The sequence below is a fragment of the Neovison vison genome, chromosome 5, assembly GCF_020171115.1.
Source record: "Neovison vison isolate M4711 chromosome 5, ASM_NN_V1, whole genome shotgun sequence".
Taxonomy (NCBI): domain Eukaryota; kingdom Metazoa; phylum Chordata; class Mammalia; order Carnivora; family Mustelidae; genus Neogale; species Neogale vison.
In genome coordinates this window covers 154,724,127-154,748,170 of record NC_058095.1, presented here as the reverse complement: position 1 = coordinate 154,748,170, position 24,044 = coordinate 154,724,127, and the positions used below count along the sequence as shown (strand labels likewise).

General features: G+C 56.1%; 1 protein-coding gene across 3 annotated transcripts in view; it reads right to left on the bottom strand.

The window, feature by feature from the left end:
* Positions 1-2,761: 2,761 nt before the first annotated feature.
* Positions 2,762-24,044, bottom strand: part of FARP1 (FERM, ARH/RhoGEF and pleckstrin domain protein 1) — a 276,295-nt gene continuing 255,012 nt past the window's right edge. For all 3 annotated transcript variants that reach the window (XM_044249990.1, XM_044249989.1, XM_044249991.1), the window contains 10 exons: positions 19,511-19,748; positions 17,136-17,266; positions 12,208-12,276; positions 11,931-12,020; positions 11,362-11,444; positions 11,172-11,284; positions 9,907-10,073; positions 6,268-6,375; positions 5,760-5,911; positions 2,762-4,204 (listed from right to left, as the gene is read on the bottom strand). In XM_044249990.1, coding sequence (XP_044105925.1) covers positions 4,123-4,204; positions 5,760-5,911; positions 6,268-6,375; positions 9,907-10,073; positions 11,172-11,284; positions 11,362-11,444; positions 11,931-12,020; positions 12,208-12,276; positions 17,136-17,266; positions 19,511-19,748 — 1,233 coding nt within the window. In that variant the 3' untranslated portion in view covers positions 2,762-4,122. The remainder of the gene's footprint in view (positions 4,205-5,759; positions 5,912-6,267; positions 6,376-9,906; positions 10,074-11,171; positions 11,285-11,361; positions 11,445-11,930; positions 12,021-12,207; positions 12,277-17,135; positions 17,267-19,510; positions 19,749-24,044) is intronic.

The window sequence follows — 24,044 nt, the reverse complement described above, 5'->3', positions numbered from 1 at the left end:
TTTTGCACATTTTTCCTTGAAACGTGACTCTTCAGAGGGCAGTGTACCTGGTGTGTGTGTGTGTGTGTGTGCACGGGGATATTCGGCACTTCCAGAAAGACATGCCCACATTCAAAACACTGAGTGTCCTGGTCAGCTCCCTGTGGGACTTTCAAAAAATTGGCTGTTGAGAAGATGGGGCTGGATACTGCTTATTTGTGAAATTGCGCTCTCTTCCCGGGGACCTTGATTAAGGGCGGCCTTGCTTTCTTAGAGGAGCCGGGGCTGCTCTCTGTCAGCCATGGGCCTGTTGTTCTCCTGGCCTGTGGCCTGGCCTTGCTGGCCTGGTGGGAGGCAGGAGTCCTTTCTCTGGGGTGAGACAGGGAGTTCCGGCAGTGATTCCTGACTAAGTACACGTGGCTTCGTGTGGTTTTCGTGGACACAAATCATCATCCTCTTGCGGGCACAGCAACCCTTGCAGGGGCAGACAAAGGAGTTTTGGAAGCGAGGAAGTTACTGGGTCACCTTTGGGATGGAGGGTTTGCTGTCTGGCGCCCCAGTGGCCTGGGCCACAGGGAGGGAGGCAGCCTAGAGCCGGAGAGGGGAGCGTGCTGTGCGCTGGGTTTGGTCACTGCAGCATTGAAAAGCCTACAATGAAAAAAAAATTTTTTTTTTTTTAACCAGAATCTGAATGAATAATCGATTTCTGTAAGGGATATGTTTTGATTCGGGGAAATAGAACTGCATCACGGATTGTTACTTTGCGTGTCGGCGGCGGCAGGACGTTAACTTGCACGAGAAGACGCGAGGCTGTTCGTGCTCTAGGAGTGCTTCGTGCGAGGCAGCGCCCTGTCTCCCTGTGCGAGGCCCATCCGCTGCGGGACAGTCCCGTGAAGCAGTGACGCCGCTTTCTCCGGAGGGTGGCAGGCGGTGCCCTTCAGCCGGCCGGTGTAGATGGCCGCTGGCTTACGGTCCCGCACCTTTGCATGTGGACGGTGACCTTGAGACGACACGCTGGAGCCGGTCTCCAGCGCGAGGAGCGGTCACGCTGGCGGGGAGACCGGATTCCAGCTGAGCGGATTGACCCACGGTTGGCACAAGGCCCGCAGCCCCCAGACGGTGGACAGCGCCGCCCCCCGGGGGGGAGAGAGTCCTTGTTCTGGAGCCTACCTGAGCACCTTCCACTGACGAAGCCTGCTGGGGGGGGGCGAGGGGGGGGAAGTGCTGTGAGGAGCTTGGACAAGGGGATCTCGTCCCCAGTCTCCCCGCTCTGTGGCCACACAGGCTGCGGTTGGCTTCTTGGGGCCCGTGGGCCGTGTGCCCTTCCACGGGCGGCTCCGCGAGCCGGGGAGGCTGGTGGTGGCACGGCCCCGCCATGGGGGGCTCCAGCGGAACCTGGGGAGAAGCCCCGCCGCCGCGCAGCCGGACCCACGAGGCTGGCACCTGGAGGCTCCCTGATGCCCAGACGCCCCCCACCCCGGCCCCCAGCTTCACTGCTCAGATTGTCCCCGGCCTGGGAGAGGCTTCCGGCGAGCACAGCTACCGCCCGGCGGGACCCGAGGCGGTGGGCTGTGTGGTTGGGTTTTCATGCCTTCTAGCCCTTGTGCCGTGTGTCCTGGCTGGCTGCACAAGCGAGTGGCCACCCCCGGGGTTCGGGGGCCTCGGCACCTCAGAGCTGGCTTCGTGACTGTCACGATGTAACCACAGGCCACGTGCCTTCTGAACCCAGCGTTTTGCCGGTCGAGTTAGTCTTGTGTCCAGTGTGGTTCTTCGTGTAGCGTTTTGTACTGTTCTTTTGGCAAAACGTGGTCCATTTATGAGTGTTTTTCTGTTTCCTTAAAAAAAACACGGCTTCCGTATTTGTGCTATCAAATACGCCGGTAAATGGGGAGAGTGCGGCGTGGCGTGTGTGTGAGCACGGGGACTCTGTCGTGCGGGGGACTGTGCATGTGACAATCCGAGCCCCCGGTGGCATGGTGTCGGGAGGTGATGAGGTCAGGAGAGCGAGGGCCCACGGCGGGACGAGTGACTTTCTAAGACCAGCCCCCCGAGCCCCTCCTCCCTTCGGCCCTGTGAGGACACAGGGAGAGGACAGCAGGCTGTGACCTGGGAACGCTGTCACCAGACACCAGATCTGCCGGCGCCTCGGTCTTGCACCTTCCTGCCTCCAGAGCTGTGAGATGCGTTTCTGTTCGAGTTGCCCGAGTGACCTGAGACACCGGGTGTCTCTGAAACTCCCCGGGGTTCCTGGCAGCTTGGGGGTGGTCTCCAGTGCCCACGGGATTTGCACTTAGAAGTCACAGGGGCCCACAGAGGTCTGAGTAAGGCAGCACCAGCACCGAACCGGTTCGGACTCTCAGACACTGAACTAGATCCCTTCGTCCCCTAGCCTATGGAAGTCAGTGACAGGTGCCCTCGGGGGGGGGGGCATCTTCCTGAGACCGCCTTTGTCCTGTCAGCTGCACCTCCGTTCCCCCTCCTGGGGTGTGAGAGAATCCATCTGGGAAGGAGTGGCTGGTCTCCAGGAGCCCCTCTTCACGAAGGACGTGGAAGGTAGCCCCCCTCCCTGGCTTTGTGTTCATCCCTTGGGTTTTAGTCAGTTTCTAACCACGGACAGGCCCCGCCAGGGTTCCGCCTCCCTGGTTTCACGCCGTCAGTCTCACACGAGGTGCCCCGTCCCCCGCCCCCCCCCCCATGCTAGGACCAGCCGCCTCCACTCCTGGGCCGCTCCGTCCCTGCAACCCGCCCGCATCGGACGAAAATAAAGACCAGACAAGGTGGGTGATGTTTTGCCTTAAGACGTCAGTGTGCTGGATTGTGGCGTGAGGTATTTTTATTCCCTTTTGTTAGTACTTCCAACCATCTGGGACACAGCGTAAGGCAAGTGATGAACGCGTCTCAAGCTCCTCGTCCGTGGGGGCCGCTGCCTCCACGCCCACCAGCCCCGGCTTCGCTGCGCCGGCCAGTGGGGCTGGGGTGTGGGGACCGGCTGGGTGGGTCGCCCCCTCTGGACTGGGTCAGAAAGGGTTTAAGAAAACTAGGGAATAGCAGCCACCCGCTCTCCGCAGAGAACAGGCAAGCAGATGTCGACTACCAGGCCCCGCAGGTCCCGGAGCCCGGTTCCCTGTGTAGTCCGACTGTTGCGGATACGCAAGGTCATACTGTGGATACCCCATGCCTGGGTGGGGGGGGAGGGGGGAGTATAAACGGAAGAAAGAATGTTCTTGAAGACAGGCACAATATATACTACTACCAACTGTGCGGTCCCCAGCCACAGGTGCAGGCTATGGGGGTGAGCACGGGGGGGCCGCGCCCCTCATGTTCCTGGGGCTTCCACGGCCCCTGGAAGCTCATGGAGACCCTCTGGAACCATCACGTATCACAAATGGCCCTGATCACGGACATACAGGTTCTCATGCTCGGGAGACAGACAGCAGACACCACAGTGGAGGACCTCCCAGCGCACACACCACTCCTAGGACAGCGAGTGCGCAGACCTCGAGCCGGATTTGAGCCACCCCGCTACCCTTTTGTAAAGAGGAATCACGGAAGCAATTTGGTCCCCTTGTGCCAAGAACAGCATTTTGCTGGAGCATAAAACCCCAAAGGGGAAAGTACATAGCGTACGGCGAACTGCTTCTATTAATCAAAGAAGTAAATCCTAACTTATTATTATAAAAGTAGAAAGATTGAAAAAACGAAATCTGAAAATGATCTCATTTGCTTAAGACTGTGCCGTGTGTATCACAAACACTGGAAAACTTTTTTTTTTTTTTTTTTTTTAAGAAAAAGAGCACTTGCCCTGTCTTTTGGTTGAACGGATGGGGTCGTACTGCCTCGAAGGTGCAGCCGCGGAGGAGCGGTCATTTGGCACTGTTAGGGACACGGGGTTAACACTGGCGTGAGCTGGGAACAGGCCACCCGGAGGAAGACCTGCGCGGCGGGAGCCCTGTTCCGTTCAGACCACGGAACAGCTTGGAAAGACAAGGTTAAAAAGGGTTTTGTGGAGACAGAGGAGGGCGGCTGTAAAACCAGGTTTCAGTTTCCCAGACAGGTGTTAATTTTACTAGGCTTCGTTAATACAGAGGACAGGCAGGTCTCCCGGGGAAGCCGCCCCCGCCGAGCGCAGCGACAGACGTGCCGTCAGTACCCGTGAGACTCTCTGTGGCTCAGGACGTGGGCGCGCGAGGTGGAGCTGGTGGCGCTGCGGATCACCTCCATCCACCTGCGACCGGAGAATGAGAGCAGGGTCAAGGGCTGCCTTCTCTGAACCTGCGCAGGGTGTAGTCCTAACGGCTTCCCGACACTCCACGTAACCTCGTGACTTACAAAAACACAGCACGGCAGGCCGCTGCCCGGTTTGCAACGTGCTATTTTAGCAAAAGGGTTCTTGAACAAACTCGGTACCCAAGTACATGAAAGCCAGGCTAAGGGTTCCGTGAGGTGTACCAGAGGAACAGTTTGAGAACCACGGCTGGGGCCCTCCCTTTGTAGAGCAGCGGGATGGAGGGGTCTGGCCCGCTCTGTGCGCTCCTGCTGCCTCCCCGTCTCTGCTGGACAAGGTCTGGAGGCATTCTGGGGTGTCACAATGAGGGGACGCCAAATGGCCTCTAGGGGTCGGGACCAGGGTGCTGCTCCCCATCCTCTACCGCATGGGCCAGGGCTTCCCACCCCTCCAGGGATCCAGATGGTCTCCAGTGTCATCAGTGCCGAGGGTGAGAAATGGGTAGTAAGGCTGTGTAGAAATTCTCTCATCACTAGTCTTTTTAGGATCTTGTCACTACAAGGCTCAATGGCCCTTGCTACCACAGTGACAAGACCCCCACCCGGTCCAGGGTTCCCAGTCTGGGCTCAGATTTGGGAAGTCTGTCCCCTGGGCCCACTTTTCTAAGCAGTGTACTACGGAGTGCCGGAGGGGAGGCCTGGGCCTTGGTTTCCCCCCATGGTGCGTTGCCCTGTAACTACCCTTCCCGACGACTGGGTCCGGGTCCTACCCTGCAGGCTCACGGGATCAGGGGATACCGAAGGAACACACACTCTGGTCCTCTCAGCATGGCCAGGAGGACTGGGGACCCCTGGCCCTGTCTGCTCTGGGGCCTGTGGCCCCCCCCACCCTGCCACCAAGCTGGTGCTTTAATACAGGATCCAGTTCCCCGGAGCCCAGAATTTCTACTTGAAATTTCAGGAACGATCTGAAATCGGTCAAATGTGATAGTTTGGGTCTTTCCATCTTACTTTGAATATGACAGCTCCTGGGCCTCATTCTAGCCCACAGGAAGTCTTACTAAAAAGGTGACCCTCAGAAGCACGAGGATTTGCTCCCTTCCTCGGGTGGCCCTCCAGCCGCGGCACAATCTGGCAGATTCTGACTAAATACTCTAGACACTAAAACACATGTTAGAGATTTTAAAAAGGGCGCCCTGGGGAGCATTAATTTGACACTGTACAGGTTAGGGGCTGACACTGAACCAGGGAAGTTGGGAGTTTCACTTGCTTCTTCGAGAACAGAGGTAGATACGGGTGGCAGGCCAGGGGACCATCCTCCTCACCCGGCTCCCACAAAGGTCAAGGACATTTTGGAAGTGAGCAAAATGCCTAGGCCCACAGTGGGCAGTGAGTAGCTGCCCCCAGAAGAGCCTCGTCCACTGGGCTTGCTTGGGAGAAGGGAGGGGGTCTACGACCATACCACCCTGAACGCGCCCGATCTCGTCTGATCTCGGAAGCTAAGCAGGGTAGCGCCTGGTTAGTACTTGGATGGGAGAAGGAGGAGGGATCATTACCTTTCGAATGTGTATTCGCTTTCAGCCCTGAAGTAGTACACGTGGGACTTGAAATGCAGCTTGAACACATAGTCTTTGTGGATGTCCTCCGACTCTGAGGGGATGGTGAGTGAGTAGCCGAGCAGAGGGAGGCTGGCGAGGGGGTGATTGTCCTGGGCAGAAGCAACAGCGGGGGGCTTTGGAGAGGAGGCCTCGGGCCCTGGCGCCTAGCTGCAGCGTCTTGCCCCATAGGCCAGCCAGGAGGCCCAGAATTCATTGAAGGCCCTCAGCCTTCAATGAAGTCCTCCCCTCTCCCGAGTTCAGCCACCAGCCCGGTGGCCCTTCCCCAGGCGGGGACAGCATCCGCCTTCACTTGTTAACGAGGGTCTCGGGGATGTGGCCTTCATGGGCCTGGGTGGTTGGAGTGCTTGGGTTCTTCATCCTTCCAGAGTGAGCCTGTCTCCGCACCCCATCCCCCCAAACCCTGCCCCCTTACGGCCACCTGCGCCAGGCTGTGGTACTTACTTACCTGGTGAGACTTGTAGAAGAACAGGCAGAAGTTAGTGAACACCACCCACAGCTTCTGCCACCCGTTGCTGTTCTTGAATTTCCTCAGCAGATTCCCAGACAGCTGATTCTGAAAGTCAAACACGCTTGTCAGGAGTACAATGTGGGGTGGGGTGGGGTGGGGTGGGGGGGCGTGCGCACGTGCACACACACACACAGGACACAGTCCCCGGGGCCTCCTGGTGGGGTTTCCGGGCGAGGCTTCCTGCTTCTGCCCTAATTTAGGGAGAGGGCCTCTGCTCCCTGTGGATGCAGAGTCTGAACCTGATTGAGCTGCTGTCACCCACCTAAATGACAGGTAATTTGCACCCTCCTGCCCCCCCAACGGTGACCTCTGTACCCCAGGTAGAAGGTAGGAGCACATCACGCTTCCTCGCTGTGCCTGCTGTCCCTCAGAGAGGAGACGGAGAGTTCCTGAAGTGCTGCCTCTCACCCAGGGACCCTCCCTACAGGGTGCGGGGGGAGCTTGGTGCTCCCCGATTTCCGACTTCAGACCCCGGAATGGTAACACAGGAAAGGCCCCTCACCCCAGGACAACACGCTGTCGGGTGCTGCGCGCCACCTAGTGGCCATGGACGGAACGCCGGCCTGCCCTAGCAGGCGTCCAGCCCGGCCCTGCACATGTGACTCTCCCAAGGAAGAGTCCTCCCCGGACCACACTGGCCTTCCCCACGCATCCTGCTTGAGCTCCCCAGCTCGGAGGCCCGGTGGGGGACACCTGGAGCTCAGGCTGCGCACCCTGACCCTGCACCGGGGACGAGACCGTGGGACCACAGCCATGACCAGCTGGTCCTTTAGTAACCTGGAGACTGAAGGAGGCAGGAAACGGATGCTGGGGACAGACTCCCAACCTGGGGGGCAAATGGGCAAATTACTAAAAAAAAAAAAAAAACAAAAAAAAAAACACCTGAGTCTACTTTGTTCTTCCAACACGCATTTTTAAGGTATGCAAACTTCTTTCTCTTGCCTCCGGGCCCAGGGACCTTAAAGAATTTTAAGCGTCTCTGCCTGGAGTTATCGTCTGATGGGGGGACAGAGGCTACCGGAAGCAAAACGGTGCCTCAGGCCAAAGAACACCGGAGGTAGACAGACCCACAGACAGGTGGGTTCCCACCCTGCCCATCATTCACCCACAGGCGAACAGGACGAGAAAATGGGGTGCTCGGAGTGCCAAGCAGGTGATGGCAGCAAGCAAGACTGGAGGAGCCTCACACATGGAGCTGAGTCACACCCAGGGAAGGCAAGGGGGGAGCCCTCGCCTACCAAACCCACACCCGCCGGCTGGAGCCCGGAAGGTCCTCCTCTTGCTGCTGGTCCCACAGTGTGCCGTGGCCCACCATGACCCAAGTCCAGGCAGGCGCCATCACCATCCTTCCTTTCTGGAACATGCCATGTTCCAGCCCTCTGAACAGAGTTCTCTTTCCCTGCTCCCCACCGTCTCAGTGGCCGCTGGGGTCACCAGCTGCACACAAACCCCCCACTCCGGCTTGACTCAGCTACACCTCTGTCCCTTTCTCAGGTCACATGGCCCTGAAGCCCTTCTGCCTCTGTTCTCGAGAGGCTGAAGCCTGCGGGCAGATGACTCAGGTCTGTGTCCGACCAGCCCAGTTCTCCTCAGCCACCTTTACTGGGGGGGTCAACACCCTTGACCCCCCAGTCAGCTGCTGCCCTGTCGCCTGGCTCTCCTCCCAGCAGCCTCTGCTCCTGGACTCCCCAGCGGAGGGAAGGCCTCTGTGCTCTGCCCTCGTCCTGGCACACGCTGCTACTCAGTCTTTATTCTGGATCACGTTGCATCCCCTGCCCCCCCTCCAAAGTTCTGTTCCATTCCAAAGGGGGCCTTATTTGGCACTAGGGTCTCCTTGGGCGCCAGAGTTCGGATAGGTCCTACTGGAGTAGGGTGGCCCTAAGGCAGTCCCCAGTGTTCTCACAACACCTGAACACAGACACAGGGACACCTCCCCATGAGACAGAGACCGAGATCGGGGTGGTGCGTCTGTAAGCCAAGAGACACCAAGGATGGTGGCAAATCCCGGAAGCTGGGGATGAGGCATGGTGGGGCCCTTCCTCAGCTCCCAGCAGCCCAGCGGGGTAAGCGGCCCTGGTGTGAACCAGTTGGGGGGAATGCGTTACGGCAGCCAGGACAGCCAGAACCCTCCCCCCGCCCCGATTCTCCCTCTCTGTGCTTCCCCTTTCCTCCTGGTCCCTGCCCGCCTCTCCCCAGGTCTCTAGCGCCTGCCAACTCTGATCTAAAACACGAGAATGCTCCGTGGGCCCTCCTAGCACGGGACTCCTACGTCTAATGTGGCCCGCCCCCCTCCCCCATGCTCTTGGCTTCCCTACCACCTTCGGGTCGCGCCCAGCACATCTTCACGCCTTCCCCAGCTATCCCCCGTACTCCCCTCCACCCGTGGGGGTCCTGCAGGAGATGTGCGGGGAAGAGGGTCCATTGCGGGGGGCGGGGAGCGGTGCTCAGCAGCAGCGGAGCCGGGTGGGACCAAAGGACCTGGGGAGGGGTATGTGGCAAGGGCCAGGGGTTCACCTACATTATTGCTATCTTAAACCCACACACCGCGGGGCTTGCAGTCCCCTCTCGGGGGGCCGGTGGACGTCCCCGATGGGCCGGACAGTGTGCAGTCTGAGCTCATCAGGCCAAGTGGCCAAGTCAGATTGTCGTCACCAGATAACGTCAGACCCCATTCTTAGTTCATGGGCTGGGACCGACCAAGGCGGGCCTGGATCTGGCCTGCGGGCCAGTTTGCTGACCTGCTCAGTACACACACCTGGCCACGTAGGCCGCTAGGCGGGCCTGTCGCCCCAGAGGAGCTGGCCTTATAGTGCCTGGCTCCCAGGACCTACCTGACGTGGGGGTCACTGCGTTCCGGAGTGGCCTGCATGCTTCCAGGCTGGTAAAGGGGGTTTCAAGCCTGCCAAGTTCCCGAATCCCCTGACAGTCCTCACCTGCCCCCAAACCCCCGTGCGTGGGAGAAGCTCTAGTTCCAAAGCGTGAAGGGAGGCAGGACGCTGAGTACAGCAAGCTGGGCAGAAGGACAGAGTCCGTCCGTCCCCTTGGGGTTGGAGCCAAGGGGCCGTTCACTGGCAGCCCCAGGAAGGCCTGGTGCCCCGGGGCGCTGGGCAAGTCCCGGCTGGCGCACCTGGGGCCCAGGGCCTGCCCCTCACACGGGTGCTCCCAAGGATGCTTTCAGAAACAGGTGCGGGCTTTCGGCCCCCCTCGCAGGGGGACCCCGGAAAAGCAGCGTGGAACCGTGACGGTCACCCCCAGAGAGTGATTGCGGACAGTCCCTAGGGACTGTACCCAACACCACTGGCTGGCCCCTGCCGTCCCTGGCTCAAGGTCTCCCGTGACATGTCCTGGGCCAGGCCCATCTCAGAACTCAGGTTTTCAGGTGTGAAGAAGGTAACCCAGCGCCTCTGCCACATGGCAGCCCGGCAGCGGGGGCGGGGGCAGCTGAAGCCAACACGGCTCCGTGGTCCGACCCCGCTGTGTCCCCCTCCCCCACCTCCCTGAGCACCAGTGACCAGCGCCGGGAGGGGGACGATCACGGCTTCGGGGGCCCGGAGAACACCAGGATGTGGTCCACACCTCCACGGCGACGCTGAAGTCCACCATGGAGACGCTGGTGTTGCGATGCCAGCACACGTGTACCGTCGTGTTGCCGCGGGGCGGGGCCTGGCGCTCCAGCGACGTGCGCGAGGCGCTCAGGTCGTCCTCCGACTCCTGGTCCGCCACCGTGGCCTCGTCCGGGGACTCTGAGGTGTGACAAAAGGCCGTGCTTCGGACCTCTGCCGGCCAGGAGAAGGACCCTCCCGGGTGCCGGACGGGACAGGACGGCCGAGGGCACTCAGCTGGGGAGCCCCCTGCACCCCGCCCCGGGCAGGAGGTCACACCAGCAGCCATCTCCTCTCCAGGTCCCACCCCGTCAGCCCCTCTGCCAGGGAGCCCCAAACACACCTGGGCACTGAGGCCTGGGGTGTTCGCCCAGTCAGACGGCCTCGGGTCCTCTCCCTACTGCCGGCGGTAGCACTGTTCTAAGGGGTGTTTGAACGAGTGGAAGTTCCTTGATTTTTTTGTGTTATGAAACACAAATGTCTATCAAGGACAGCCAAACTACAGAAAGAGCCCAGATGTCTATTGGGTCAAAGAAGAGGTGGCGATCTAGCCACCGGAATATTACGCGGCCATCACAAAGGTGAGAGCTTGCCATTGGCAAGGACGTGGATGAACCTGGGGGATTCTGTGCAAAGTGAAACAAGTCAGAGGACCAACACCATATGATTTCACTCAAGAAACAAAACATAAACATACGGGAGGGGGAGAAAGTGGGAGACAAACCACAAGAGACTCAACTACAGACGACAGACTGAGGGTGGCCGGAGGGAGGTGGGTGGCGAGATGGGCTGGGTGGGGAATGGGCACCCGGGAGGGCACTCGTGATGCGCGCCGGGTGTTCTGTGCAACTCATGAACCACTGAATTCTGCTCCCGAAGCCAATATTGCACAGTATGTTCACTAACTGGAATTTAAATAAAACTGGGAAAAAAATGGACATGGAAGAAGGAAGACATGTCCAATCGATCACAGCAGCTATATAGAAGTACTGGGTCCGAGGACCTTCTTTGTTTTCTATCCTATAAACTTCCAATTACATGATTTTGTACATATGTCATAAAAATTAGGAATAAAAAATACTAAACACAAATGTCCGTCACAGAGATGGGGGCCGCTGGGAATGGAACAGGCTGTCCCCGCTCCGTGAGCCGGGGCTGTGCCCCCTCCACGGCCAGCTCCTGGAGGTGGTGTGCCCGTGCCGTCGAGCACTAGGAGACCCCCCCCCGGCCCACACTTACTGTTGTCAGGGGGGCTGCTGGCCAGGAATTCAGGAGTGGGGCCGCTGCTTTTCTCTGCCAAATCAATGGCCATCTGGATATCCTCAACCCACTTTTCCATCTCGGACCTGGAGCTGAAGAGGCAGGGGGCAGGTTTTCAGAGTCCGGCAGGGAAAGGGGCCGACAGGGAGGGGTCGGGCGTCCGCCTTACCTGGCCGCCACGACGACGGACTGCCGCTGGCCCCGGAGGGTCAGGCAGTGGGGCACACCCCACTCGTCCTCGCTTTCCTCGATCTGTGGGACGAGTGTGCGTCGTGTTACTGCCAAGAGGCAAGTGGGACACGCGGTGCATTTTCAAACATTCCCTGAACTGGCTATGGCTCAAAGGAACCACAAAGGCACGGAACTGCTTTTTGGCAGTGCCCATAAACTTCCCTCTACCCGGTGGCGGACAGGCGGCCCCCGCTCGAGGGGTGGGCTCCACTGCTCTAGGGGCTGGTGAGGACGCTCTTTCAGGGGCCCCGGGGCCAGGCCTACCTCATGGCCACGACAGCTCGCTTCCTCACGTGATTCTAGAAGGAGGTTGCCCGGACATCTCACATGCAGGAGGAGCCGCGTCCCGAGCCCCTCTCAGGGAGCCCGAACGGGGCCAAGGGGCCTAGTTCCGCCCCTCCCTCCCCTTCTTCAGGTCGCAGGCCTCCCCCTTCCTCTAGCTCGGCCTGCCTCCTGCAGGCAGCGCACCGGAAGGGCCGGGATCGCATGCCCATGGCGCATACTCACGGTCATGCCGTACAGCGGGAGCTGTCCATGGACTTTAAACTGATTCGAGGCCGTCAGCCCCCTGCTCGTGTACAGCAAGACGTCGTTGAACTAGAGGAGCCAGGACAAGTGCGGCTGAGACGGACGGGCTCCCCTGAGCCCGCAGCTGCACAGCCTGCGTCTTCAGAATCTTGCAGGGCAGCTGCCCGACCGCAGCCGCTCCTCCTGCCTCCCCGGTGGCCCATGACCCCCACGGGGCCCCCCGTCACCCTGAAGGCCGGCGGCTCTCGGCACTTACCAGGAAAAACATGCGCTGCTGGAGTCCCTTGCCGGAGAGCTTGCTGAGGCTGCCCAGGCGGATGAACTCCTGCGGAGCAAACAGAGCCCGGGGGTTGGGGAACGCGCGAGCCTGCATCCTCACGCCACGCGCGGTTCCGTCGAGAACCACAGCTGTCCTAGTTACCGTTCACTGAGTGCCGCTGTCCCTCCCAGGAACCCACGAGCGGGCGCTCCGATGGGCTCCGCGCAGAGAAACCAGCGCTCAGAGGCCACGACAGTGTGGCTCCGTGGCCAGTGCTGCGGGGGGTGGGGAGGGCAGTGGAAGGTGGGGGGGTGGCAGGGTCTCCCGCCACATGCATGGTTGGGGGGTGGTCAGGGCACTGGGAAGACACAGAAGCCGGAGGGGAGCTACTCCGAACCCAGGATCGCTCTGTGACTCTCAGCTCCGGTTTCTGGAAACCAGTAACTGCTCTGGGATAAAACAGCCAGAAGCAAACGTGTCCAAGGAATTCCTCCTCCCAGATTAATAAACAACTGGGGGCCCAGGTCACTTGGGGGCACTTCAAAAATTAAAAAAAAAAAAAAATTAAAACCCTAAACCCCACAAAAAATTTTTTTATTGTAAAATACACATAAAAATGACCGTTTGTGACCTTTAGTGCATTCAGAAAGTGTACACATTGCTACTCTCCAGGTCTGGACATTTTCATCACCCAGAAGGAAACCCAGTGGCCCTCAGGCAGTCACTCCCCACTCCTGCCTTTCCCTAGCACCTGGCTCCCACCAATTTTTTTTTTTTAAATGGATTTTCCCATTCTGGATATTTCCTATAAATTCAGTCTTGTCATATATGAAGTTTTGTTGTGCGCCTTCTTCCCCTTGGCGTGTTTGCAGGTTTCAGGCACATGGGGGTACATACCAGAGCTCCCCTCCTTCCCGTGGCTATTTCCTTGTATGGACACATCACACTGTGCTCATTTACTCACCTGAGGATGGACACTTGGGGTTTTTTTGGCTATGACAGTGTGGTTATGGACATTCACATTCAAGGTTTTGTTTGAGGGGGCGCCTGGGTAAGCGTCTGCCCTAGGCTCAGGTCACAGTCTCAGGGTCCTAGGATCGAGCCCCGCATCAGGCTCCCTGCTCAGTGCAAAGCCTGCTGCTCCCTCTGCCTCTCCCCTCTGCTCATGCTCTCCCTCTTTCTCTCTCAAACATAAATAAATAAAATGTTTTAAAAAATTTTTTGTTGTTGTTGGAATACCTGTTTTCAATTCTTCTGGCTATATACTAAGGACTGGAATTGCTGGGTCCTTTGGAAATTCTATGTGAACTTATTAAGGAGCCACTAACCTGTTCTCCACCGTGCTACTTCTAACCCAGGGCTGCAAGTTCACTGATGTTTCTCACATTCCTCCTGTGGAGGTGGGGACTCTGCTTCCCTTCGATATGGGTGGGCTGGTGACTGATTTAACCAATAGTGTGTGGACCTGCCACTCTGTGACTTCCAGGATGAGGTCATAAGACCCCATGTAGCCTTTGCTTTGTCCCTGGGAACACTTGCTCGTGGGACCCTGAGCGGCGCACAGCATTAAGACCAGCCTGAACCGAGGGCCGGTCGGGCTTCTCATGGGCTCCCTGGTGCATAGTCAGTTCAAGCCGAGCCTCCAGGTGTCAGCCTCTGACCCTCCAGGCCAGGCCAGCCCATCTGGGACCCCTGTCCGTGCACAGGGAGCAGAAGAATCACCTGGCTGAACCCCGCCCAGTTCCTGACTCACAGTGAGTCATGACCTCTACGGAACAGCTGTTTTCAGCCTCTAGAGGTCCATGACCTCTACGGAAAAGCCGTTTTCAGCCATGACATGTCCGAATAGTTTGCTACGTTATCAACAGACTTCTGCAACACCTGCCACCAGATTTTTCCGTGCTCAGAGCAGCTACCGAGCCAGGGCCTCAGCCAACTCATTTTGATTCTATAGACTTTGGCACAGACTGACTCAACTCTGCTTTAATAATGAAATATGGATCAAAGACCGTGTTTGCCGGCAGTTTCACTGATGTACGTGTTTTGGGGACCAACAAAGGGACACATCATAAATCCTCGCAGGAATTTGGGGTGGATGCTATCGGACATCAACAATGCGATCCGAGGAAATGCTGTCTGCAGGGGGGGGCACCACTGCCAGGCAGCCAAGGATGGGATCGGGACTCAAACCTGCTGCAACAAGTGCATTTTGTAACAGATCTGAGGGAGCCTGACTGTTTTCTCTGCGGGAGACGAGGTGCCCTGGGACAGTGGCTGCAGGAAGACGAGGGAGCCCCGTCTGTGTTCCTGGGTGGGGGGGTGCTCCAGCGGTGGGGAGAAGGGCTGTGTCTAAAATTTTTCTTTTTAAACCACAGAAGGCAGTGGGAGGATGGCCCCAAATATCCTTGAGAGCAAAGCTGCTTCCCTCCAGAGGGAAATCCAGTCCACACCTCCGGGTTTTCACCAAACGGACCTCACCCACCGCCAGCGCCTGCTTCCTTTCCGACTGTGCTCTAACCGGAAGGCTGGCCCAGGACAAGCTCTCCCCCAGGCACACAGTTCTTAGGATAAACACCGTCAGGGGGGCTGACTCCGGCCAAAGTACATCTGGGGTGGCCTGGGGTGGCCTGGGGTGGGGGGAGGTATGGGGGGGTGGGGAGGGGAAGTCCCACCCTCCAGGATGTGATACCATCGCGGACTGACCCCAGCAGGAAGGTGAGCGGATTCGGCGCTGCCAGGACTCACGCTGCAGCAGCTGAGGGGGGCGTCTCCCCTTTAAATCTCCATTTTTGAAATTCTACTTAGAGACAAATCAGAGCTTTCCTCCCATCCATGGGGGGGTTATTTGTTCCCCAGAGGGCCTGTGATTCCTTCCTCTCCGATTCATTCAGGGTTGACCTGAGGCTAGTTGATGGACACACAGACATGGATATAAGGCGGTCGGTCACCAGCTCCCCAGCTCCAACTTCCCCTTTCTCAATAATCCTGAGCACACGGTAGGGGCCTTATACTGGCACTGTAGGGGAGCCTCAAGTTCAACGTTGTCCCATTTTTCAGAGAAAAAACCGAGGAGCAAAGTGACTTAGAAACCTGTCCGGGATCAGTGACAGAACCTGTACTTAGCCACTGGCCTTCCTCCACGATGCTACACTTAATCTCTTCAAGTAACTATAGGTGAGGGAAGGAGAAAGTCACATTTGCTATTTTTACACATCAAATCTCATCTGATCCTCATGGCCTATAAGGGAGAGCATAGGACGCCCGTGTTACAGAAAGGAAGGAACATTCTGGTTGGTTGAAACACCGAGGTCTAGCGGAGCTAGGACCTGAGCCTGCGACTTCCTGCTCTAATCTGCTCCTCTTTACATGGTACCAATGGGGGCCTTGCCTCAAAAAAAAAAAAAAAAAAAATTTTTTTTTTTAAAGATTTTATTTATTTGAGAGTGAGCACAAGCAGGATGTGTGTGGGAGGAGGGTGGAAGGAGAAGCGGACTCCCCACGGAGCAGGGAATGCAACGTGAGGCCAAAAAATTCTTTATGGGTAGGCTCTGTTCGCCAGGTAGCATAATAGGCTACGTATTCTAGAACATCCAAAGTTAAGAGACAATCTCAGTAATGGCACGGCTTCCTTGTAGCTGGGTAAATGTGCTTCTTACATGAAGCCCACTAGAATGTTCTCCCTGGCAGAGCTGAAGCAAGCCCTGGCTTTCGTTTCCACCTGTCATGCCCCACATACACCTCTTCTGACCATCTCTCGCAACTAGTGTTCCCGTCAGTTTTGTAACTGGGCTCTCCCGTCAGAGACCCAAACACACGGGCAGGTTCCCTTGTCTTCCCCACATTACAGACTTCAAGTTTCCAGGGCAGCTGCCTGGCAGCCAGGACGGAAAGCCCCTGGCATACTGGACGGAGCACCTGTCCGAGGAGCAGCAGATATGGGGGTGGGAGGCTCCGGTCATGATCTCAGGGTTGTAAGATCGAGCCCAGCATGGGGCTCTGTGCTCCGTGCAGAATCTGCTGGAGACTCTCTCTCCCTCTGCCCTTGCCCACTGCTCACGTGTGCATGTGCTCTCTCTCTCTCTCTAATAAATCTTTAAAAAAAAAAGAAAAAAGGCGGATGTGCAACAGACCAAAGGCACCAAAATTCTCTCTGAAGCACCGGGTCATGTATACCTTGAAACAGGGCAGCTCTAGGGATAACGATCCCATAGACAGAGTGGATATACCGCCTAATATTTTTTGATCTCTGGGCAGTGATGGCTTCTTAGGAAAAGAATCAGAAGCAGGCAGGTTCCCTTTGTCTTCATGTTCCCCTGGCCTGGAAGGGGTGTGCACGCGCGTGCAGCGAAGCCCTGCTTCCCCGTGAGGCCGGGGGAAGGTTAACAGCTCAAGTGAACGCAAACCTCTCCTAGAACCATGTTCTGCCTAAAACCTTATTTTAATTCTAAATTAAAATTATGTCATGCACAGAAAACTGCATCTCTTAAAAATCCTTTTCATCCTTACACAGGAATTTACGTACTTAGGGGCGCTAATTTTCCTGCATGACTATATCACCATTTTGCCCCATTGTTTGTTTGTTTTCCTTGTTTTCCCTTGGCTTCCATTTCCACTTCCCTAACTTTTAAAAACTAAAATAAGCTACCTCAATTCCTCTCCAGATATGGTAGAAGGAAAGAAAATTAGCCAATCAACAGGTAAGGAGAAATAGTAGACCAGGTGGTCAAAGGCTTGCTTATCTCCTTCTGACACAGAAATTTCTAGTGATTCTGTCACAGTCAAGGCGCCTTCCCAGCTGCCTCGTAGCTGGAAGGAAGCCACTTCACTTGGGAGGAGGGGGTCTTAAACCAGAGTCCAGATTCAGAAGGTTCAAATGTAAGTCACTGAAACACTGCCTTGCTGGCTTGGCTCCAGCAGCGGCTTACCCTTCCTGGAATCACGAGATTGTCGATGCCGATCAAGTCCTTCTTGAGTTCGTGCAGCTTCTGGAAGTTCTCCATCTTGATCATTGTACCGTGAAGCTGGACCACCAGCTCAGTGATCTCTGCCAGAGCAGCTAACGAAGCGAACACAGACACGGTGGCATGAGTGGCAGACCGGGGTCCCCCCCGCCACCACACCCCAGGATCAGCCCTCTGGGTCCCATCCCCCAGTAGCTGAACTAAGTTAGAAGCCGTCCTCCTGGGGGGAAACACTGCTATTCCTAATACAGATTTTTCACAAATAAAAAAAATTGGTGTTATGTATTTATTTGCTTTATTGGAGTTTCCCAAATGCATTCTAAAAATGTAAAAGATCCCTTTGTAGCTACGTGGTGGATGGCTGTCCTGTTGGAATCACTTGGCACAGAGAGGCAAATGGTAGGGGAAGAAGCAGGAGGAGACCTGGAATTTTTCCCTGGGGCAGAGGTTTCTACCTGCCTCCTGTTACCCGGGAAGAACAGAGCACAGGGAGGCCACAGAAAATCTGGGGCGCCTGGGTGGCTCAGTGGGTTAAAGCCTCTGCCTTCGGCTCAGGTCATAATCCCAGAGTCCTGAGATCGAGCCCCACATCGGGCTCTCTGCTCAGCAGGGAGCCTGCTTCCTCCTCTCTCTCTGCCTGCCTCTCTGCCTACTTGTGATCTCTGTCTGTCAAATAAATAAATAAACAAAATCTTTAAAAAAGAAAAGAAAAGAAAAGAAAATCTGGGGCAAAGGAGAGACCCTACTGATAGTGTGACACTCTGGGGCACGTGACATCCAGCACCTCCCCCCCCCCCCCCCCCCCCCGCCGTTCTTCCTTCTGCACCAATTACACCATTTACCAAGATGACTGCAAAAGGCAGATTTTGGAGTCTGGGCACATCTCCCTCACGCGGGGACGTATCTGATATGGAAAAGGAGCTGATGCCCAAACTAGAGTGACTTTAGTTTACGTAAATCCACAGGAGCTGAGCGTTTAGATATTTTCTTCAGGAAATACTTGTCAGTGGTGGGGGCGGGGCGGGGCTGGGCGGCACAGCTGATTAAGTGTCTGCCTTTTGCCTCTGCTGGGATTGAGCCCCCGTTGGGCTCCACGCTCAGTGGGGAATCTGCTTCTCCCTCTCCCTGTGCCCCTCCCCCTGTGGACACATGCACACTCTCGCAAACAAATGAATCTTTAAAAAAATTTAAAAAAATATTTAAAAACCTCATCTGTAAGTTTTGTCTACATATCCTAGGATACCAAAGGATTGACTTTTCTGCAACAAGCCCCACATCCCCATTTCCCTCCTTAAAACCCTCCCAGTCTTCCCTTTGTTCTTCCTTGCAGTCTTGTGGGATTTATGAGACCCCAGGGGACCTGGTCTCTGTTTACTTTGCCAGTCTCCTTTCTGCTTCTATCCCTCTGTGTTCTACATAGAACTACTTTCTGTAATGTTCCATAGTCTCTGTCCCCTGTGGGCCTCTGTATGTGTTGTTCCAAAGTCTATCCAAGAAAATTCCTTTACTTTACACATTAGATAAAAACTTAAAATAGCCTTTCCTTCAGGGCGCCTGGGTGGCTCAGTGGGTTAAAGCCTCTGCCTTCGGCTCAGGTCATGATTCCAGGGTCCTGGGATCAAGCCCCACATCAGGCTCTCTGCTCAGCAGGGAGCCTGCTTCCCCCTCTCCCTCTGCCTACTTGTGATCTGTCTAATCAATAAATATCTTTAAAAAATCATAACCTTTCCTTCAGAAAGCTCCCCCTGGGCTCTGGGGGCTGGGTCAGGTCATAGATCAGTCACTGCCCAGATGTCCTGCCCTCTGTGGCCACTAGCTGGGCCTGTGAGTGGGGGCCACATCCGCATTATTCTCTCTCCTATGCTTAGTACACAGCAGGTCCTCAATGAGTACCTGCTGTAGGAGAGACCAGCCAAGAGCCAGATCAGGAAGATTTAGCTGCAGTCTGAGGGAACCAGGGGTCACCCGGGTTTTAAGCACGAGAGTGAGAGGTACATTTCGAAAGAGGTGGCAGATGGCAGGTGTTCATAATATCTTAGGAGAGAGATACCGGCAGCCCAGGTATCTCATCTGTAAAATGGGGCAGCAGTACTCCTGTTGTTGCTGGTTGTTAAAGGAGCGAAGGCACCGGTGTCACTAAGATACCTGGTGCGGTACCTGCCCCGGTGCCGAGGGCGTGACACGGAGAGTGGCAGCGTCAGGAGACTAGCACAGGATGGTCAAGAATATGGGGTCTGGGTCCGGGCTCCGAGCCATCTGCTCTCCCGCTGTGTGACTCCGGGCACGCCCCTCAACCTCTCTGGTCCCGCGCGGCGCCCGGCGCCCCGCCCCCCGCTCACCGCGGCAGTCCCGGAAGTCGGCGTGGTTCGGCGGGTGGTGCTTGCACAGGCGCTCCAGCAGCCGCTTGTAGTGCACGAGCCGGTGCAGCGGGCGCAGCAGGAAGGTGTTGAGCGGCAGGTAGCACACCTTCTGCAGCTCGAAGTCCCGGCACAGGTTCTCCAGCCGCCGCGAGCCCCGGATGCCGGTCTCCAGCGCCTCCAGAGCTTCGCTGTGCTTCCACAGGTGAACCGCCAGTTGCTGGGGTGGGCGGGGAGACAAGTGCGCATGCGTCCCACGCGGCCAGCCTCTCCGAGACGAGGCTCGCCGTGGCTTCCTTTTGTTCTCCTACCGTCCCCACCTCGCTATGTGTTTGATAGCGGCAGTTAGGTTCTCCGGATGAAAGAAAAGGCTCTACTAAAGCATTAAGTCGCTGACAAAGCTTAGGGATTTTGGAGGAGGAGATGGAGAGGTAATCTCGGAGGAGAAGGAACAAACAGGAGCTCTTTCAGGGGCCCGGTGGTTTTCTTCTAAATGTCACCAAATGACAAATAGACCAGGGCCCATTCAGTAAATGTCACACGGTTACCACTGTGCCTTTCTGTTTAACTCAGAGTATCTGCCACACGCCCCAGCTCTGCTCAGTCCTAGAGAGCTGGGTGAGAATTAGACATGCGCCCTGCTCTAGGGGGTCCCAAAGAGACGCTGCGCGTGACCCTTTCTTCAGGCTCCTGAGCCTTCTCCTGGACCTGTCTGGGAACTTCCTGACTGAAAGCCAGTTTCAGCAAAAACCTTTTTTGTCAGCCTAACCCTTACCCTAACCCTACAGCCTGGATGTCTCGTCACCTTTGACATTGGGTTCCTCATCTCTCATTATCCTCATGTGATACCAGATCACCCCGTCTTCAGCAAAGAAGGCTGTTAGGTTGGTTCAGCCAGAACCTGACTTACCCATGTTTCCTCTGCATATATTCCCATCCTCTGACCCCCTACCCTGCCCCTTGGCTAGAAACGCCCATGTTGTCTTCAGAGATGAGCCCAGTCTCTCCCACACTGAAAACCCCACTGCAGGGGACTCTACCCCAGTCACAATGGTCCTGAATAAAGTCTGTCTGACCATCTTTAACACCTGCCATTGAAGATTCCTTTCCTGTTATGGCTCATGGTAGAGACTAGTGAGGGTAATAAAGGACAATAAGGCATTAATGGAGGAATTCAGTCTTCCCAGCAGGTGGGGAAGATTGCGAGGGAAGGAGGTTTCCAGACAGAGGTAATAAGATGGGCACAAGGACATCAAGGTCAAGAGAACAGTCATCCTCAAGACTCACTACCCAGGGGCAGTCTTGCTACCCATGCACCGCTCACCCCCACATCTACATTTCCACGCCCCACAAAGGGTTCCTAAGGAGCCTGAAACATAGCAAGTCCGGTGGGAACCCCATGCTGCCTGCCTCACCCAGGGCCGCCCTGAGATTCTCCAGCCTCAGGATGAGTGCCGCCACCAGCCAGTGACTCAAGACAGGGAAACCAAGAGAAGATTCTAGATTCCCCCATTTTTTGAATCCTTTACCAAGTTTTTCTCATTCTACCTCTTTAAAACATCAAACCTTTTCCTATTCTTCTCCACATGGTCACTGCCCTGGTTCTGGCCTTGTGCCGCCCACCACCACGGTGGGGTCTTCATGGGGGCCTCTGCCTCCACGCCTCACCCCTCCACCACTAATAAAAATTGGCGACGGAGCTCAGCTCATGGCCTCTTGGATGGAACATGACGAGAACTCCCCCTATCTTGGGACAACCTCCAGAGTCCTCGGCAGGGCACAGAGGACCCTTAGGATATAATCTCCCTACGCCTCCTGTCTTGCTTCTTGCCTCTCATCCCAGGGTCAAGCTGAGCTTGAACGTGCCGTGCCCGGCTGTTGCATTCAGAGCCTCTGCAAACGACACTCCTCTGTTTGGACTCCTGCTGTCCTCAGCAACTCCCTGGACACCCACCCGCCTCCACCAGTTAGGGGCTCCTCTGTCTTCCTGTACTTAGGCTGTATTTGTCCCTCTTAGTCCTTATCACATGCTCTCCCCCGCTTGGCTTATTGACTACTTTTTTAAAAAAAAATATAGACTCCTAGGAACTTGCAAAGAAATGTACAGGGAGGTCCTCCGCCCAGCCTCCCCCAGCGTTACCATCTTGGGACCACTGCACAACGTCAACGCCAGGAGACCGACACTGGGCCAATCCGGAGCTTGTCCGGGTTCTACTAGCTACGCGCACCCTTGAGCGTGTGTGTTCTCGTGTGCGTGCAGCTCTATGCAGTATCGCCACGTGCACAGTCCCCTATTAAGAGAGCACGTCTGTCATGTTCCGATATCCTTGTGGCCTGATACATATAGTAGGTGCTCAGCAAATTCCTGTTCCCTGCATGCACTAATGAGCAGATGAGGGGCAGTGGCTGGCTCGGTCACGAGAGCATGCAACTCTTGCTTTTGCAGGGCTGTGAGCCGGAGCCCCATGCAGAGTTTACTTAAAAATAAATAAATAAATAAGTAAAAGAGAGAAAGAAAAAGAGTAAGTGAACCCATGCATGCACCCAGCCGAGGCAGGAGCCTTGCAAGAACCCGAGAGCCCAGAGAGGCAAGTTCATGATCCCCGGAGCACAGAGTGGAATGCAAAGATCAGGGGAAAGGGCCTGGAAAGATCATCCAAGGCTGGACGATGAAGGTTTCCTTTGTCACGTTTTGGGTTTGGACTGCATTCTCCCAACCAGAAAGACGCAGGAGGGCTCTGAGCCTACGCAGTCGGCCTGTAACGGAAATGGTGCCTGGAGCTTGGCTCGCTGTGGGGAGGGGAGGCACCGGGAAGCAGGTCGAGACATCCAGCGGAGAGCAAACGGAGGGCCAGAAGGAGTAATGTGGTAGGAGCTGAAGAAGGAGAGGGGGCAGGACTTGGACACTCGAGGAGACAGACGGCTCAGGTGAAGGTCCCAGACTGGATGAAAGGCGGATCTTTTATTTGTGTGATTTCGAAGAGCCTTTGTGCAACTGGGCGGATGTTTCCGGTTGGAAGTCCACAGCATGAGCCCGCGATCACAGTCTGGGTGTGTGACTTTCAGGCGGGGATTGCGGCCCCTGGCCCCCCTGCCTCTGTCATGGTCATGAGTGGAGGGTTGCCCACCCCCCCACTGTGCCCTTGAAAATGCAGGTAAATACGTGGCTTTGTGTGTTGGGGCTTGGGGGGAGCAGGAAGGACCCTGCGAGCTGCAGATTGCTTTAAGCATTTTGGACAAGTGCTAAGCTGGGCTTCTACATCTCTAGAACTTTCTGCGGCCCTGCCTTCATATTTCATAAAAATTCTTTAAAACCAACTATAACTACTACAAGAAAAAGCAACCCAAACAAAGTCTAAAAAAGGCTGCCAGGGGCTGTGTGAGCCTCTGCACCTATTTTAATTTCGCTCGCACAGAGCTCCATGCTATAAATGCTCACGGCATCCGCACACCAACTCACGCGCCAGCAGCTGATGAAGCCGCCTCAGTGCAGAAACGCCAACTCACCAGGCCCTGAGCACAGACCAGGGATGTTTTAGGAGGTCTCAGGTGCGAGGTGAACAGAGAGCAGGCTGGAGGCCCGCGCGCGTCAGCTCTCCGGGGATGAGCGACCACAGACAGCTGGTAAACCGGACAACTCTGGGGGCTGTCCCCAAGGGGGCAGGCAGTGGGCTGGCAGGTGTCCAGCTGCTGTCCCCGGAGGCCACGGCGGAGGCCCAGCCTCCTAGAAGGGAGTAAGTGCTGGGGGAGCCCTCCCTGGGCAGGATCATACAGCGGGTCCTTGAATAATGTCGGGGTTCAGAGCATTTAGCTTTTAGTCCCCCCAAAACGCAACTATTAATAATAGCCGCCTGCTGTCTAGGAGCCTTCCGGTCAACACAAAGCGTTGACGATCCCACAGTGTTATATTTACCATCACAGGGAGCACAGCACACATTTAGGGGACCCTACTGGGTTGATGGAAAAAATGCTGCCCGTAAGCGGACCCGCGCCCTCCAAACCGGTGTTGTTTCAGGGTTCGCTGCCACGGGAAGGGAGCATGGGGACCAAAGGGGGAAAACCCAACTGGGCCAAGAAGACAGGCAAAACGTGGGAAAAGGAGCTTCCTGTGAGGAAAAGAACTGGAAAAGTACGACAGTGACAAACGCGTATTGTGTGTGAGGAAGAAAAAGATCTTAAACAAGCGAAGAAGCTTGGAGAGGCTGCGCTCTGTGTGATTCTGACTCTAGGACTTTCTGGAAGAGGCAGAACTAGGGAGACAGGAGAAAGTCAGTGGTTGCCAGGGCCTGGGGGAGGGGAGGGATGAACAAGCAGAGCAGGGAGGGTTTTTCAGGCAGTGATGCTGTCCTGTGTCCTCTTGTCACGGCAGGTACACGCCGTTCTGCACTTGGCAAAACCCCACGGGACGTACCACTCCCAAGAGTGAAGCCTCATGTAAACTGGATTTTGTGAATAAATATGTCCATCAGTTGTAACAAATACACCAGAGCCACACAAGACGTTAGCACAGGGGTCG